Source organism: Hibiscus syriacus, unplaced genomic scaffold (assembly GCF_006381635.1).
Source record: "Hibiscus syriacus cultivar Baekdansim isolate YM2019G1 unplaced genomic scaffold, ASM638163v2 tig00110223_pilon, whole genome shotgun sequence".
Taxonomy (NCBI): Eukaryota; Viridiplantae; Streptophyta; class Magnoliopsida; order Malvales; family Malvaceae; genus Hibiscus; species Hibiscus syriacus.
The window spans coordinates 2,921,264-2,941,097 of NW_024062636.1; the positions used below are offsets into that span (position 1 = coordinate 2,921,264).

The window sequence follows — 19,834 nt, forward strand, 5'->3', positions numbered from 1 at the left end:
ACGTTTCTTATGTTCTCTAATTATCTCTTAATTAATTTGTGTCATATTAAATTCGAGTCAAACTCTAACAATATTGAACATCATAAATCAATCATTGTTAATAAATAAAATGAATCACCCTTCTAATCAAATTACGTTTCTTATGTTCTCTAATTATCTCTTAATTAATTTGTGTCATATTGAATTCGAGTCAAACTCTAACAATATTGAACATCATAAATCAATCATTGTTAATAAATAAAATGAATATATCCATATTAGAAAAGCTGAATAACTATCTCTAACAATATTGATGTCAAAGTAATTTTCAGCAACTGAAAATATTGTATGTTGTATTTTTAAGTTCCACTGGATTTGAGACAATAAACTTTTCATCAATCACCGTTTTGGGATCACTCTCCGAGTATATAAATTTATTGGGTTAATGATTCTGATTCTGACGCTGGCGCTGTAAGCTCTTCTCCTATCGTAGTTGTCATTGGATATCGATTAATATCTTGTTTCAAGAGTAAAATAATCTGGGAAAATTATAGAAAATTTGGTATATAAGATAACAATCATATATGCAAGATTTTTTTCCTACATTATGCAGTTTGGATCAATTTTTTTTTTGCTCGGTAAAAATTCATTTATTGATTAAGAACCTAAAATAAGAGTCTCGTTAAATCTCATAAACGTAGATGAAGGAAAAGAGTATTCTTAACAAAGTAACACCACAAATAACTCGCTTTCGCAACGAGTACAGAATAGAGACCCAACACACCATCTAAGCACAGCCGACTATACAAATTACACCCTGACAGAGGACAGACCACAAACCCACACCAAAAATTGAACACACAAACGTTGGCTCCCACAGCTCCCAACCTCTCATAATTGTTGGTAAAATAGACTGCTACAAAACGAGGCGTTAGCACTGACTGGAAAATATTAAATAAAATAATCAATCAGAATGATAACCGTGTCGTGGTAATCCACTGCCTTAGAAACGAATTCGCCCCGAAGTGTGTAATCGCTGCAGTAGGCGGACCGTTCCCCCGAGGTTAACACGGCTCTCCAAGAATTCGTACACCCGAAAACTGGGGTGAACTTTGGTGGTATTGCTCTTCTCTCAACTCAAACAACACTCACTATAGATGATTGTTTCAAAGCAAATGTTTTGCTTGGGATGATTAAAATGAATGATTTGCTCTCTATTTATAGGATAAATAGTGAGGGTAAAATGGTCATTTCCAACACTATATTTCCAATATTTAATTAGCATTTTCCATGATAATGCTATAACCTAATTTGAGCATTTTCTCATGCTAGTGGAATTTTGAGTATTACCAATACTTTGAGCATTATCAACATTCCCCCACTAATGCGAAATAATTCTTTCGTAAAGATAAGAGCAATGAAGTTAAAACATGAGAAGAGCAATAGCGAGATTAGTTGCCTAAACACTAGTGAACGTATCTGGAACTAGTACATAGTGATGATGAGCAATCCTTCTCTTAGATAAGTGAAACTAGTCTGGAACTTTCTAAGATTGGGGTAAACTCATAACACACAACTAAACCCTTCATCCACCAAAGTTCTCGAAGTGTCTACAAAGAATATATACAAAAGCGTATATATGTTGAGCTCACCAGGACCGCAGAGGATCGTTCCCAGCTGACTTTAACTAGCTGGGATGGTCACGCAGCTGTCTGACAGACTCCCTATCTTTAAATGTTGATAATGCTCAAAGTATTGGTAATACTCAAAATTCCACTAGCATGAGAAAATGCTCAAATTAGGTTATAGCATTATCATGGAAAATGCTAATTAAATATCGGAAATATAGTGTTGGAAATGATCATTTTACCCTCACTATTTATCCTATAAATAGAGAGCAAATTCATTCATTTTAATCATCCCAAGCAAAACATTTGCTTTGAAACAATCCTCTATAGTGAGTGTTGTTTCAGTTGAGAGAAGAGCAATACCACGAAAGTTCACTCCAGTTTTCGGGTGTACGAATTCTTGGAGAGCCGTGTTAACCTCGGGGGAACGGTCCGTCTACTGCAGCGATTACACACATCGGGGCAAATTCGTTTCTAAGGCAGTGGATTACCACGACACAGTTATCATTCTGATTGATTATTTTATTTAATATTTTCCAGTCAGTGCTAACGCCTCGTTTTGCAGCAGTCTATTTTACCAACAATTTAGAAACGAATTTCTTATACTGCTGTTAACACATGGTTCTTACATAGGTAAGAATCAAAAGGTTAGTACGAATAATATATCTAAACGCCAAATATGTTTTAAATCACGCGTTTTAAACTTAAGAGCTTTTAGTGTATAATTGTGCTAAGATCGAGAATTGCATGACATTAGCGTTAAAGGAATTTAAAATAGGTGCTTAAAGGCATTCGAAACTTATGGTAATTTAACGTTAATGCATAATAATGAATATTAATACACGAGATTAAATGCATGTATACGCCATATAGAAATTATTCAAAATTCAGCACGAGTGGCACTGGAATCTTGTCTGTCATATGCCATATATCAGCCTAATATGTAGGATCATTTTGCATAGAAGAAGATATTGAGCAAACATCGGCTAAATAGTGATAATTGTTGTTTACATGATGAGCTGATTAAAAAAAATGTGGACGCACAACTCCATATAATTATGAAGCAGTGAAAGGTGCTTTTTCTAGGCAAGCCAATGCGGGACAGATTAAGCTCTTTGCTGAGTGAAAGTACAGTTGCCTTCAACCTAATTGATTAGCTTTGGGAAATCAAAACATATCTTTTGCCTAATAATGTATGAGGTTTAAAACCATATTCACGTGAGCAATTAAAGCCATTAAATATCGTTTTTTAACATTGGTTTTAAAAGTGATAAATGCATGAGATTAATGCATTAACGATGCATGAATTGAAAACCGTTTTATTTATAGCTTTTAATGATTTTCATAATGGCTATGAAAACATTGGTTTTAATATGGTTTATTGAATTGAAGAATAATTTTAATGGTTAGATTAATAAAAAATTAATGACCATTTATAATTGTAAAAGGCCAAATGGTTATGGAAAATATTTATTAAAAGCTCATAAATATTTTGGTATATGTTATTCAAAACATTGGAACGGTCGAATGACAAAAAGTTTTAATTTGTATGTATGATAGTTGATATGTGGAGAAGAGTAACTATTTATTTTCATATGGGGTAAGATTATTCAGTTTCTGACTATTAAGTTGAAAATAAATATCAACTATTTTATCATACTAATAATTTCCTTTGAGAAATTTATAAAGACAACAGGATGATTGCAATTTTAGAGAATCATGAAGATGATGATGTTGAACGAGAAGATTCTTCAAACCAAATAGTTGTTAAATTCGGATTTGATGTTCACAATCTACTGAAGATAAGAAACCAAAATCCTAAAGATAAGGATCTTGTCACAATCAAATTATTGTTAGTAAATTAATTTCGTGACTAACCATGTATATTCTTCATTTGACTTCAGAAGATTTAAAAGAGATGATGGTTCAGATGAAGAGCTTGTCACGATGGATTTTGGGATCATGCTATTAAAAATGATGATGCAAAGGCTGAAGTAGCATGCATGGTGAGGATGAATAAGTTTATTTGGAAATTATGACTCTACATGCGAGGTCAGATTATTTAGACTTGTTATCTGTTAATTCATGTTTTTTTTAAATACATGAATTAGATTGCATGAGCCTTTAAGATAGTCTTTAAAACTTAGTGGATACTATGAAATGAGATAAAACCACTAGTAAAGACAAAGGTAGTACTACTAAGGCTAAGGGAGTAGTGTGAGCCCAAAAATATATATGCTTAATAAGATACTATTGTGAGTAAAAGTATCAAGCATAATTCTTTAAAGAGATATTATTTAAAGAAAGAGAAAATCTATAAATAATTTATTGGAAAGTAGTGTGATGAGTATGAAGTGCATGTCTAGGATTGGTTCTATGAAGACTTGGTACTTAAGCGTGCCTAGTGCACCACCTCTCTTTCATAGAAACCTACATGGTGCATTGTTCATTACTATACTAACTATTTCAATTTATAAAATACTATGACAAGATAAAAACTCTTAAAAACTTAATGAAGAAGTTAAAAGAGTAGAGATTAATTTGGTTGAGTAGAATACCAAATATAGTCATAGTAAATAAAATATATGATGACCTCTTTAAGGCTAATATGTTGAATATCATGAATGAGAATATGATAGACACTATTGCTACTAAGAGTGTGTTGTAGCTATTAAATCTCTAAGTGATTTTCCTAAGTAGAGAAAAGAAAAGAGATTATCTATTTCATAATGGTTTATGCATTTTAATCTTAATGATCTTTAACTTCTCAAAACTTTGAGAATATAATTATGTGAAAACAAAACTTGAATTTGTTAAAATATAGTTTTATGGCTAAAACTCATAACAAACTTTACTCTAGTATGATTGAGTATTTGTTTACACGTTTTACAAGACATTTATGGATATCCTAAAATGTTAGAAATGTGGGGGTGTCTTAAAATAAAGATTAAATGCATAAACTTAAAATATTCTGTTGTGGGGAAGACCGACTCCTCCGATTTCTTTTTTGTTTGATTCACAAGCTGTGATATGTGTGGCTAAAAACCAAGCTTACAATGGTAAGAAAATACACACTAACATAAGGCATGAATCAGTTAGACAAAGAATGGAGTGCTCTCTTTAGAGTATGTGAAGTCAGAAAGGAACCTAGCAGATCATTGGTCCTAGATTCGTCGAGGGGGATGGGTCTAAAGCCCATTGGTTGAGGAATTCATGGTGGATACCCAACTTAGTTATCTAAGTTCCATGTGGTCAAACGAAACCATAGAAAGACTCATAGTGCACATTCCTACTGCCTATCCCTATGATGAATAATGAGCATGCCCAGGATGAGCTCAATTGCTCTTAATAAATTCATAGCCCAGGCTTTGGGTGGTCTTAGTGAGAAAGACTTGATGAATTTACCGATTTTGGCTGAATATCTATTCTTAATAAGTTCATAACCCAGAGTTTAGTGGGTAGTTCTAATCGCGAAGGACTAGATGAACTTACCGCTTGAGAGGATGAGTTTTATTAAACTCTTAATGAATTCAAACCCAAGAAGTTCCTAGTGAGAAGGACATATTGAATGAGAGTTCCTAGTGAGAAGGACATATTGAATTCACCGAATTATGAGGTTGAATATTTATTCTTAATGACTTCTAATCCCAGAGTTTGGGTGGTTCATTTTTAATGAACTTGAAGAAAGTCACCATACCCTTTGTGAGGTTGAGCTATTATAAAAGCTCTTAATTATTTCATAGCTCAGTTTGAGTGGTTTATGTTGAGATAAACTTGATGAAATAACCTATGTAAGTGAGAAGAATTAGCCACCTTCTATGAAAAACGTTGGGTCGTTTTTCTAGTACACTTATTAGAATCCTGAGGAAAGAGGGCTTAACATATATACGCTTTTGTATAAATTCTTTATAGACACTTCGAGAACTTTGGTGGATGAAGGGTTTAGTTGTGTGTTATGAGTTTACCCTAATCTTAGAAAGTTCCAGACTAGTTTCACTTATCTAAGAGAATGAGTGCTCATCATCAATACGTACTAGTTTCAGATACGTTCACTAGTGCTTAGGCAACTAATCTCGCTATTGCTCTTCTCATGTTTTAACTTCATTGCTCTTATCTTTACGAAAGAATTATTTCACATTAGTGGGGGAATGTTGATAATGCTCAAAGTATTGGTAATACTCAAAATTCCACTAGCATGAGAAAATGCTCAAATTAGGTTATAGCATTATCATGGAAAATGCTAATTAAATATTGGAAATATAGTGTTGGAAATGACCATTTTACCCTCACTATTTATCCTATAAATAGAGAGCAAATTCATTCATTTTAATCATCCCAAGCAAAACATTTGCTTTGAAACAATCCTCTATAGTGAGTGTTGTTTGAGTTGAGAGAAAAGCAATACCACCAAAGTTCACTCCAGTTTTCGGATGTACGAATTCTTGGAGAGCCGTGTTAACCTCGGGGGAACGGTCCGCCTACTGCAGCGATTACACACATCGGGGCGAATTCGTTTCTAAGGCAGTGGATTACCACGACACGGTTATCATTCTGATTGATTATTTTATTTAATATTTTCCAGTCAGTGCTAACGCCTCGTTTTGCAGCAGTCTATTTTACCAACACTAATAATCAAGAATCCTACTTAAGGCAAAGCCCCTTCTCCCCGTCGAAACAAAGGAAATTTAAAGATGACATATAACAAAATCCCCCGAAACCTCAACCACAAAAGCTGCTACTCTCTCCCAGAAAATACAATTAAAGAGTGCCAAGATATCCCTTTGGGATCACTTAAACCCTTATCGCAATGAATATGGGATCAAATTCATTTGTTAGTCATTGTTTTTGTTTCGAACGAGGTAAAGCTTGTCAGCCATAAAATGTTTGTTTCAATGTATTCACTCAAAAAGAACTTCGCGTAAAGATCAAATTTCATCGTTAATACATCCCAAAAATCTGTGTTATATTCATCTAATTCCTTCAGCATGTGATGTTCCCGGCACATACCCAAAACCGTAGCCGACTCGTACCCGTCTCGAGGACATATTGAGTATTTCAAACAATATTGGGTGTCGTACTCGTGCTTCGCAGCTACATCATTAAGGTCCAAATTTAGAAAATAGAATTTGATTAAGAAACCCACTAATCATATCAACATTAAGGTTTGATTAAATTTAGTGTCTGTCTTTAACTGTTTAAAATAAGCATGTTTAGTCATGAATTTCTCAAATCTCACATTGTTTAGATATAAAATTTTTCGTAATTAATATAGTCTTTTAAACATGCACACATTGGGTGAGTAAAGACAAATAGATAATCACCACATATAGGGGTGAGCAAAACTCGATTAGAGAAATTGAAATTTTTTAACTCGAATTGACTTTGAGTTGCAATTTTATAAACTCGGCTCGACTTGAAAAAAATTCAAATTCAAATCGAGTTGAAAAATGTAACTCAAATAACTTGAAATTTTTTAATAATTAGTGAATTTATTTTTAAGTTTGAGTCGAGTCATTGGACTTTGTATGATATAATATATCATGTATGAAAAAAATATGAAGAAATATATTTATATTGTATATATGCTTATAGAAAGTCACTTAAATTGGAATCAAATAATATTATAATATTATAAATATTTACAACTAAATTTAAACAGAAACTCGAAAAATCGACTCGACTCGAAAAAAATTCAAATCAAATCCGAGTTATAAAATAAGACTCGTCAACTCGAAATTTTTTTACTCGACTTGACTCGGTCAAACGCTCACCACTAACCACACACTTATTCCTTACACGGAAAATATTGATATCGTATCAAATGATATTATTTTAATAAATAAAATAAAATTTTTAAAGGAAAATTTAGAATTTTAAAAATAATATTATTAAAATAATAATAAAAATATTAAACAGAGACAAGAACATGGACATAGATCATAACAAATAAATACATGATTTTATTTAATTTATTAAAAGTTGCCACCAAACGCAGTTGAGAAATAGGAATATAGAGGCAGCGGGAAATGTTGAACAAAAACCGACCGACAAGACTCGGAGAATCATCAAATGTCTTAGCCCAGCCTTGTGATTTCAGTTTAGTTTTGTTGTTTCTCTCCCCAATTGCAATAATCTCCCTTCCGCGTGGGACGTAACAGTCCCCAAAGACCAAAACAACGCCAACCTTTAAGAAATGTTTTTCCCTGATTTCCAATTTTTTCTAGTTTTATTGGTACTGTGAAAATGATGTATTAGCCCATTTTGGAAATTCGACAAAATGACCAAAACTGATATTTTCATGGGTTAATTACTGCCCTTTTTCGTGCTCGAAAACGCTTCATTCTTTTCAGTTTTCCTTCTGTTCACATTATTATTACAAGTACTATTATTATATTTATATTAATGTTAACCTAAAGTCCCATTTAATATATATATATATATATATATTAAAAAAAAGTCCAGAACGACCCACAGACAGTTTTATCGTATATGTTATTCTTGAGACCGTTGATAGCCGAAGATGTTCTGCAGGCTGCAACTAATGTATTAAGATTTAACAGACGTGTTTATAACTTTGCAAGTTGCGCAACGAAGACAGCAACTCGTCGTATTTTCAGCCAATAAAGAAGAAGCTACTCTTCATATAATAATCCATAATTTTCTTTTTTTTTTAGATTTCGCCAACGTAGCAGTAGTTCCAGAACTGATGAAGTCTAACAGCAGATCGTCCGAAAAGAAAGGGTTCTTAAAAGAACGGTTTCATCTGCATATGAGACTAGGCCTAACCTAACAATGCCCTATATGCAAATTGGCCATTTTTTATTGCTTTTATCGAATCAATGCATTTATTTTTATTGAAATGGCATTTCCTAATTTAAATAGTATATATTGATTCTGTTTTGGAGAAATTTATGGGAAAGTTTGCAGATCAATTGCATTAATATTTCTGCATGAAATCTATTCTCCAATCATCTTATTAGGCAATTCATGAGTTCATCAAGTTGGTGTAGAAGAAAGTAACCGGTTTGTAAGATGCTTTTATATGATACGTGCACGCCCTCCAAATGATCATTTATCAGAGATGAATTCTTAGAAAACTGCTTTGGCTGTTAGCATATCAGATAAATTTTTGGTTTAGTCTTTTAATATTTAACAAGTTTGGCTCCGTCGATAATAGTTTATCCTTTCTAGTTCAGGAGGAGAGATGCAGTTGGTAAGACAACGACCATTAACTTCATGAGGGTCAAGGGAAGCTTTGGCCCGTCAATTTTTTTAAAGTATTAATTAGTATTAAAAATATATATTTTTAAAAAAAATAAAGAAAGAAAAGTTTACTAGACCCCCTCAATTAAAAAGAATTGTATTTATAAAATAATAAAAAAAATTTAACCCCTCTATAATAAATTCCTAATTTCAAGCCTATGTTAGTCGATGTTTAAAGGAATGAGGATCGGTCGATTATAATGGTTTGTCCCTTTTTCATCTTGATTGAAGATATTTATAATGGTTTTTAGTGCGCATATCAACCGTACTATTATTATAACCATTTATAGGTTGACATGTCAAACATATTTGATTGTTAGTCTTTAAATTTTGTTCCGACACATCATGAGGACTTGATAGAGGTTTTTACTATACATTATAGTCGACTAGAATTATGTACAGTAAGAACTAAGATTTTTGAAAGAATCTAGTAAGGGAAGAAATCTGTATAAAAGTGATGAAGTATATGTAGTTTCAATGAATAAAGTCTAACAGAGATCAAGAGATTTCCAACTGTTAACTCCGAAAATATAATAATATACATTTGAAGTTACAGTTTATAATTATACAATACTTGAGTTATTAACTCAACTCACACTAATTCATTGTAATAAAGTTCAATCCAACATATATGATAAAATTTAACGGTAACTAATTTTACTGGTGTTTATTCAGCTTATCATCATGATAGGAATGAAATTTTTTAAAAGGAAGCTGAGTCAAAAATTCCTTTCTCACCGACATCGTCAAAGATGTCATCGAAACGCCAGAAATGAAAACTGTATACAATGCTGAATATATGAGCTGCAATGATCCTTTGACTTTTCAAAATGTCAACTTGGTGGAAATATGAACCAAACTTACAGGATTTCAGCTTAATTTCCAGTAAAAAACAATATTTTTTTCTCTTTCTTTGAATATATAAACAAAGGCCTTTTATTTAGATTTTCTCTCATATACCCATCTCCTCGTTTCATCACAATTCTCTGAAAGATCCCCAGTCAGCACCACTCTTTGATGATGAGTAACTTGTACATGGAGAACTGGGATTTGCAAGAAGTAGATGGAGAAAGCAGCAAGAATGCCTGTATCTCTTACATGGAAAGTCCAGCTTTCAGTTTCGATCCTTGGAGTTTCCAACAGGAAGAAGATCTCATGAGTTTCCCAGAAAATTTTGAACCCAGCCCGAAAGATTTAGATGGATTAGAAGAGCTTTACAAGCCCTTTTATCCTGAGTTCAATCCATATTCAGTACCAGTCCTTGAAGAACATGTGGAGGAACCTGAGAACCTGCAGCAATATGTTTCTCAGTCTGCTAATATTTCTGGTGCAAGTAAGGAGTACTCAGGCAAACCTAAAAGATCCAGGTTTGTAAAACAATCATGCTTGTGATGTCAAAGTAAGAATTTGGTAAGTTTTGTTGAGTAAACAATCGATTTTCTCGTGTTTCAGCCGGAAGAATCAGAAAAATAGAGTGGTGCAGCATGTAACCGCTGATGATATTCAATCGGATAGATGGGCATGGCGAAAATATGGGCAGAAACCCATCAAGGGCTCACCATATCCAAGGTAATTAAGCATATCTCTCTCTTTCTTCATTGTCATCTTTGTTTTGGTATAAAAGCTTATATTTTGTAATGAAAACACAGGAGCTATTACAGGTGCAGCAGCTTAAAAGGATGTTTAGCAAGAAAGCAAGTAGAGCGCAGCTGCTCGGATCCCGGCATCTTTATCATATCATACACCGGCGAGCACAGCCATGGCCACCCGACTCGGCGAAACTCGCTTGCCGGAAGCACTCGCAAAAAGTCATCAACAGTAGCAAAAAGCCTTGCCAGTAAAATTGAACTCCATGGGGCAGAAGAAACAGCTCTTTCTCCAACTACCATTAAAGATGAGCTTATGAAACACGAGATCATAAATATGGAAGAACTAGAAATGCCGAACATAATGTTGAGTGACGAATTAGTTCAAAGCTTTGAGAATTTCGAGTTCGAGGGTTTCTTTCTCGACCAGTTTCCAGATTTGTCTCATGAAGTATGGTCCGAATCTGCAACCTTAACCGGCGGTTGTTGAATTAGTCTTTAGCCATGTAACAACCAAATTGTAGAACAACTTATGCACCGTCTTTTTTTGGTTTTGTTTTGTATCTGTAACTTTTTCTTTTTAGCTCTTCCAGTTTCTGTAATACATTTCATGCAAGAGGCCGAATATACTGTTGTATATAAATAATTGGTATAACAAAAGTAGAGATCCGCAACCAGTTTACAGTACAAATCTAAAAGTTTAATATCTCACAAAGACGCCATAGAAATGAGCAATGGAATTAGTAGTTATGGATTTGGTTTAGAATCCATACATCAAACCGAGCAAACATTCATTAGCTCAACAGCGGTGCTACTGCTAGATTACTTGTATTGTTCTTTGAATCAAACCCTAGGATTTAGGTTTAGTTAGATGAGATATTAGATCTTATAAGTAAAATTATAGTTTTGAGTTATGAAAGTAGTAGATTGGGTTAGGCGGGTTGGATTCTACTATACTCTAGTTGATATGTAGAACCAAATACGAGACAATGTAAAGGCAAATCAGAGACGCTAGCAAGCATAAGCATAGTAAATGTTAAAAGTCAAGGAAGTCAGAATTGACCAGATGCAAGTTTTATATTTTATTTTCCATATATGCAACTTGCACTCTCCTGGCTTTCTTTTCCCCGAATATATATGACAAACCGCGTGCCATGTAATTGTGATGGAAAACGACTGTCAAATTATATTAATGGAGGAAATCATCCTTTTATATTGGTTAAGTAGCAGATGGACCCTTTTATCAAGGGTTTCAATTCAATCCCTCGTTGAATTGAAGAAATATAATACTGAAATTTGAGCAAGAGTAACTTTGGATTTCACATAAAACAAGTCCCAGGGATTTAACTTGGACAATAAAATAGAGGTTCATTGTCAGTAAAAGTATACTATATTTGGATTGTATTACAAATTGATCATGTAAATAGCAAAACATTCCTTTGTTGAAATAAAGAAACCTTCAGGAACTTCAACTACCCCCAGAGGTACATTCGATTATCAATTTGAATATATTTAATCTCTAATTTACTTAATAATGATAGGAACACAGAGATCGATCAACTGTGCAAAAATCTCCAAACCTTACATCTTGATGTAACCCATACATCCTGAGTATAGTACTACTGATATCCCGAACAGCCCCTACACTAGCGCTGATGGCTCTGTGATATGATAACTATGTCCGACACATTATTAGGAAAATCAAGATTCATTTTTCATTGATAATTATCTTTGAAAAACATTAATGAGATTATTTAAAAGGTGTGAGTGATGGAAACTCTATTTAACTTAAAATATCGAAAAAAAATTATAAATTTCTTTTGACTAAAAAAATTTATAAATTTTACATTGATCAAATTGAGTTATATTCTACAATTTGAATAATCTAAAAGGGTAAACTACGCCAATAGTTATTAATGTTTGAGCAATTGTTTGTTTTCCCTACTAAAGTTTCAAAAGTCACCTAACGTTATCGATTTGTAATAAAATGATCACTCCAACGTTTTCTCTTTTAAATTGATGATGTGACAACATTGATAAAAAGGTTAATATTTAGTTTTACTCCTAAACTATTGCTAAAACATTAAATAAGTCTTTAAACAATGATTTTATATCTAGTTTCTAGTTTTTAAACACCCCACCATCTCAATTATATTCTAACCACTTTTCTTACAAAACGAAAATCACACTTAAACAAACTCTCGTTTGTGTTTAAATATTCTAACTATTTTCCTTACAAAATGAAAACCATCCCAAAAGCATTATTTTTTACATTCAGATTAATTGAATAAATGACTTTAAATACTCATGTGTTTGTGTTTAATGGGAAAACTCCAATTATCTATGCAGTGTGATTTTCGATTTCTAAGGAAGGTAGTTTGAATATAGTTGTAATGGTGGGGTGATTTAAAAAAAACTATAAATTAGAAAGTTTTTGGGATAAATTAGATATAAATTCATTGTTTAAGAACCTATTTAATGTTTTAGTAATAGTTTATGGATAAAAAAATATTAACATTTTTATTAATGTTTCCATGTAACAAAGACAACGGTGGAATGATAATTCTATTACAAATTGATCACGTTAGTAATCATTTTGTTATAAATCAATAATGTTAGTAATACATTTGTTTATTTTTAATACTTCAGTGTAAAATAAAAATTTACTCAAACATCCGTAATCATTCATGTAGTTTACCCTAAATTGAATTACACGTTTCAATAACACCAATTAATTTCCTTACAATTTTTAGAAGGATTATATCACAAATAAATACTTAAAAAAAGTATACCATACTTAAAATATTTTTTAATCAAAACATGTGCCTAAAGTTTCAAACTATGAATATTTTAAATGGAAAAGTAAAGTTGGTTAAAAAAAATATATTGGCCAATAAAAAAGTGACAAATGACATATTAAATACATTTACATAAAAAATTGAAAAGAAAATAAATTAAATGAAAAAAAAACCAAAACCCACCATCGATTAAGTTTACTTCACCATCTTCTCCAGATAAGTTTTCCCCTCTTTTCTTCAATCTAGGGTTTTTGAACTCTTTTGAATTTGTGAAATTCAAAAAAAAAAAAAATTCAGATAAGTTTACCTCACCATCTTCTCCAGATAAGTTTCCCCTCTTCTCCGGATAAGTTTACCTCGCAATTTCATTATTTTTCACATTTAAAGCAGACTATAACAGTATATTAACATAATAGATATACACTATACAATTCCAAACAATAACTTACCTTCACTAAATTGTTTTCGTCTGTCTGCTGGGTTTTGAAATTGAGAACCTTTCATTATTTTCTTTTCTGAATTTCAACAATCAAAGTCAATTTGAGAACTTAGGTTTTAAAAAAGTATTTGAGATTTAAAGGCTAGGGTTTAAAATTCCTAAACTGAAGAAAGGAGAAAAAAATTTCTGAAAAGAAAGCGAGGAGAAAATTAAGTAAATGGGTGTCTGTTAGTTTTTTTGTTTTAATCGTGGGTTGTGCTTTTTTTTTTCATTTAATTTTTTTTCATTTTATTTTTTATGTAAATGAATTTATTATGCCATTTGTCACTTTTTAATTGGCCTATATTCTTTTTCTAACTGACGTTACTGTTTTTATTTAAAATATTCACCTTTTGAAACTTTATGTAAATATTTTGACTAAAAACTATTTTAGCTAAAAGAAAAAGATGGTATATTTTAGATATTTGTATGTGATATAAGCCTTTTAAAAATATGTAAATTGATTTATTCCAACATAAATTACAAAAAAAAAAATTAAAATAAATAATTCAACCAAAGGCATCGTTTAGGGACTAATATATAATTTTATGTTAAAGAAGTAAACTTATAAAATTTGAGAGAAAAATGAATTTAAAAAATTTTAAGATGACGAAAATAAATTATCAAGAAAATACAACAAAAAAAAATTCAGAGGGTGAATGCCTAAACTCACCCCCCTTCGATATATTTATGCCCCTAGGGATGATAACGACTCGGTTTAGAGTCGTGTTTTTTGTCAACTCAACCCGACCCAAAATATGTATCCTCCAGCCGAACCTGAACCGAACCAAAAATTATATATATCCTCCATCCGACTAGACCTAAAAATATATATCTTCGACCCAACTCAAATTTTTAGAGTATAAATCAGATTTGAGCCGACTCAACCTGGTATAAATATAAGAACTTAATTAAATAATAATATTTTTTAAATAAATTTCATTATTATTCTTAGGTCGGATTTCTTCCACTCTCCACCTGAACTTGACTCGACTCTGACTTCACCTGCTTAAAAAATTTGACCCGAATCAATTTGAATCCAGATTCTTTTAAAAAATCTGACATTATCATATCAAATCGGGTCGAAATTCACCAATTTGGGGTTAAATTACCATTTGAACACATCATTTTCGGGTTAAATTACCATCCGTTTTAACCCATTTTTATTTTTCCTACTAAAGTTTTAAAAATAATAAATTAATCATTAATATTATCAATTTGTAATGAAATGATCAATCTACTGTCATCTCCGTTATATTGATAATGTGACATCATTAAAAGAAGATTAATATTTAATTTTCACCTCTAAACTAGTATTAAAACATTAAATATATGCTTAAACAATAATTTTAACTTTAGTAAAATTTCCAATACCAAACACCGTCACTCCAACTCTATTCTTTTGAATTTCATTTCCATCTTTAGGTTTTCAAAATTCTTAAACACCACCACCCATCACATGACCATGCCTTCTTCACAACCACAACAATCCCACGTAAAAAACAAACCCAAAAATTTTCTTCGAAAACCCACGATTCGCCTCCTGTTAATTTCAATATTTGTGTTTCTCCGTCTTTCTCTCCTCACTCTAATCCTTTGAACTTTCATGGATTGTTATGAACCAGATGCAGCCAAAGTCAACTCAGCAATCATTGCCAGCAGGAATACATGGGAGCAAAGTATTCCAAGGCCTGATTGGTTAGTCTGGGCAGCTAGTATTAAGTACAGTAGAGAATAGAATGAGAGCATGAATATTGTGATAATTTGTTATCCTCTCTTCTTTTATAGTTCTCTTCTAATCTTCTCTTTTAATTCTCTTCCTATTTTCTCTTCTACTTTATTTTTTTTGTTCTTCAGGGAAAATTCAGCTTGAATATTTCCATTTATAATAGTGAGTTATTGAGTTCATAACATTGGTGCTTTCGTTGAGAGATGGCAGGCGATGTTTCTTTTCCTCCAGATCCTGCTCATTAGTTGCCATTGTTTACCGGAGAAGATCCAGAGGAGTGGATTGCTTCAGCTCAAGAATTTTTTGAATTTTATCAGATAGATGATCATTACCGAGTTACAATGGCATCTTATCGGATGGAAGGGATAGCTAAAAAATGGTTTCGGTGGATGCAAAGATGGCAACAGTTGGCTGGATGGAACCATTTCGTTGATTCCATTCGAAAGCGATTTGTTTCCTCAGAAACAGAATTACGAGATAATCTCTTCCGTCACCACCAATCATGCTCTACTGCAATCTCAACAAAATTGTGGCAAACGTTCAAGCCTCGTTCTGAGAAGGAGGGATCATGAGAATTTGTTTCGAACCAAAGAGCTCAAACATAATGACTCCCCAGGTGTTCGACGAATTGCCAACACTAAAAAGCTTTGACATCGACCATCCATCAATTCAAGGTAGTAAGGGAGCTGATTCTCTGTGCATCAATCGAGACAACCCAAGCAAAATGATCAGTCATGTGTTTGATGAAGTGCCAGCATTGAAAAACTTTTAAATTGACTATCAATTGATTCATTGTAGCCAAGGAGCTAATTTTTCAAATGTTGGAACAGGGAACACCGCTTCTTCCAACACCGTTGAAACATCGGCAGAAAAAGTTGAAGATAAGGCTATTAAATCTAAAGAGCAATTGTCGGATGAGATTCAAGAGGAAATTCGGACTACCAACTTGATGAATACAAAGAATCCTTTCACTGACAGAGCTAACAAACAAGTGAAAGTTGATTTCAATTGTATCATTCTAGAGGAACACAAAATGACACAAAGTACCTTTGGCTTAATCTCTTATTATGATGAAGTTAAGGTGATTGAATCACAAGAACCATGGTCAAATGAGATACGAAGTACATATTTGATGGAAGCAAAGAATCATGTTAATGATAGTAAGTGTCTCTACCCTATATTTGAATTAGACATTGAAAATGTCAAGTGTTTAGAAAAGAACTTCCTGATATTGTATGTGTTACACGTTGATAATTGGCATAAATTCTATGAGGGATTATCTATGGCATGTTGTTTGTTGTTATTTGTGGTTCGGGCAAATAAAAAAAGAATTTATTCAGGAGTGTTTATACACCTAAAGAAGTTTGATGACCCATATCAGTTTCGGCTTTTGTTGATGGGAAAGTCTATGAACCATCTCGTTAGAGGTTTCAATAATAAAACTGATCACTACTTGCCCAATCATATAGAGGTACCAACTTTTGTCGATCAAGCTACTGAACAAAAGATGTTTGTCACTGGACATTTTGGTGGTGCTAGTGTAGGGAACACTCTGCTTATTATGAAACTTATCAACAATGTTACTAAAGATCGTGGTCATTTCTTAGTGTTTGCTAGTGTTGAAGAATGCATAAGAGAGGGCAGTGACTTGTGTAAAGAAAAGATTGAGAGTAGTGTCATCAAGCTATGTGACAAGCAGGTTAAGAGCAAATGTTCTCTTGTCTATGGTCAAATGAATGAGCCACCTGGTGCTCGTGTTTGTGTTGGATTTACTGATTTGACTATGGCTGAACGCTTTGTGACGTTGAAGAGCGGGATTTTCTTGATGGAATTCCATCTGTTGTTGGTTACCAACCAATTTTGACTACTAATCTTGCATTCAAGAGCGTATTGCCACCACCAAGAAGGGTTCTATCACTTCTGTGCAAGATATTTATGTGATTGTTGTTGACTTGTTAGACGATGCATCAGTGTGTATGTGGTCCGAGCCTATGGTTGCACTTGAAGCAAAAATTATCTACTCGACTGTTCCTTCAACAAACACACGAGAAATGATATGGAATTTGGCTAAGATTGGAATTAATGTTGCTTATTTGAATGTCTCACAGGTATTACCATTTGCAAAGTGCCGTGATGTGGCTTTATGGAGATGATTATCCAAATGAACACTTGCATGTGGTGAGCGAATATCTAAACACATTTGAATCAAAGAGAACCACAAAAACTTTTCTTGAAATCAGTTAGGATTGTTGAGAAATGCCTAATTGTTGAAGGCAATGATATGAAGAAAAAGATGCATATGATATGTATTAATTGGCTGCTCTTTGTGTTGATAAAAAGGGTTGTTGGAGATGATGTTATTTATACTCGGATAGAAGATGAATTTTTTGAAACTCAGTTGAACATTGGGACATTTCATGTTCCTAAATGAATGGAGAGGATAGTGTATAAACTGATGTTGCCATCAGTTTCAAGATTTTATCATGTTGTTTGTTGGTCTAGTCTAAAAAGGTATGTTGGATCTCCTAAGTCTCAGATCATACCTCTACTATTGGTATACTCGGTTGGTAAATGTCAATCTTGTCATATTTTAACACTGCCAGAGATAAATGGACTATTGAAGCGTTGACTGTTAGCTCCCATGGATGGTTTGTTCAATGAGACATCCATTTGGATGCATATTGAGGAGATTCAAAAAGCATTTCCTACTTGGAACCTTGAGGACAAGGTTCCTCTCCAAGAGGAGGGTATTGTTATGAACTAGATGCAACCAAAGCCAACTCAACAATCATTGCCAGGTCAGCAACAAATGGTGAGCAGGAATACATGGGAGCAAAGTTTTCCATGGCCTGATTGGTTATTCTGGGTAGCTAGTATTCAGTAGAGAATAGAATGAGAGCATGAATATTGTGATAATTTGTTATCCTCTCTTCTTTTCTAGTTCTCTTCTAATCTTCTCTTTTAATTCTCTTCCTATTTTCTCTACTACTTTATTTTTCTTGTTCTTCAGTGAAAATTCAGCTTGAATATTTCCATTTATAATAGTGAGTTCTTGAGTTCATAACATGTATCCTCTCAAATCTACTGTTTTGCTCTTTCTGCCCCTTCAATACCTCCTTACAAAGGTTAAATATTTACATTTTGTTTCATTTTGGTTCCTCATTATTAAAAATTTAATGGAATTGTTACACGTGGCATTTTTTTTATAAAATACATTATTCATAATTTAACTATCTTCATACTCTTATTTTGGTTATTAAAATTTAAAAATTATCAATTTAACTACTCAACTTTCAAATTGTTCATCTTTTAACCATTCTAATTTATTTTATTAATAATTTTTATGACATGACATTTATTATTACTATTATTATTATTTTAATAATATATAATTAAAATAAAATAATTAAATTTGAAAGTTAGAGTGATTAAATTAGGAGTAATTTGAAAGTTAAGTAATTAAATTAAAAAAATTAAACTTTAGTAACAAAAATAGTAGTGAGAAAATAATTGAGTGATGAATGACATAATTTACCCATAAAAAGTACCAAATTGTAACAGTTCCGTTAAGTTTTTAACGGCAAGGTATCAAAACGAAACAAAAAGTAAACATTAGGTATGGTTTTGAAACAAATGAAAGTTTAGGTAACAAAATGAGACAAAAGTAATATTTTAGGTACTGAACATATAATTTACCCAATTAAAAATTGGCGTTACTATTTTGTTGCTTAAGATTAGGTTCGAACTAGGGGGGGGGGGGAAACCCAGAAAAGATGTATCTTATAATGTAGTTATTCTTATTTCTTGTATATTTTACAACCATGAAGAAGGGGTAGATATTCCCCGGAATGAAGGTTAAATTACATAATTAATAATTCCATCCTGTTTATGGTTGTATACTTGTATTACACATGGTCAATCCTGTTTATGGTTGTATTAGTCTGCAGTTGTTGCAGAGGCTCCCCTTTGGTTTCATCAAGCACAGCAGCCACTGCACCCACAAACGCTCCATTAATATAAGTCGTGGGCTCGGAATGAGAGTAATCCGATCTCCGGTCGTCGAAATGATCATTTGAGTTGGGGCCTCCCACGATTGCTCCAACGTGTTGATTTGGATTCGGATTGTTCGAAGAAAAATAGCTCATGCCGTCGTTACACCCTACCTTGTTCGGGTGAGTATGGATCGAGGGAATGGATGAGCCTCTATGGTGAAGCTGCGTAGGATATTTACTTCCAAATCCCACCATGTACGACATTTTCATGGGGTTATTCCCCAATATGTAATCCACTTGTGATTTCACGAAAGATTTGATTTGGGAGGCCAAGACATGTATCGAGCCGCACTGAATGCCGTCGATACCAGACGTTGTTAA

At 32.8% G+C, this 19,834-nt stretch overlaps 1 protein-coding gene across 1 annotated transcript; it reads left to right on the plus strand.

Moving 5' to 3' along the window:
• Positions 1 to 9,712: 9,712 nt before the first annotated feature.
• Positions 9,713 to 10,948, plus strand: LOC120114342 (WRKY transcription factor 22-like). Its single transcript, XM_039135286.1, has 3 exons — positions 9,713 to 10,237; positions 10,323 to 10,439; positions 10,520 to 10,948. Exons 1-3 carry the CDS (start codon positions 9,888 to 9,890, stop codon positions 10,944 to 10,946), a joined length of 894 nt encoding a protein of 297 aa, XP_038991217.1. The 5' UTR covers positions 9,713 to 9,887; the 3' UTR covers positions 10,947 to 10,948.
• Positions 10,949 to 19,834: the final 8,886 nt, after the last annotated feature.

Excerpts from the sequence above, each read along its gene's own strand:
- LOC120114342 (XM_039135286.1), top strand. The coding sequence starts at position 9,888 with ATGATGAGTAACTTGTACATGGAGAACTGGGATTTGCAAGAAGTAGAT. Across the intron at positions 10,238-10,322 it reads GGCAAACCTAAAAGATCCAG|CCGGAAGAATCAGAAAAATA; the intron begins GTTTGTAAAACA and ends CTCGTGTTTCAG. Across the intron at positions 10,440-10,519 it reads AAGGGCTCACCATATCCAAG|GAGCTATTACAGGTGCAGCA; the intron begins GTAATTAAGCAT and ends ATGAAAACACAG.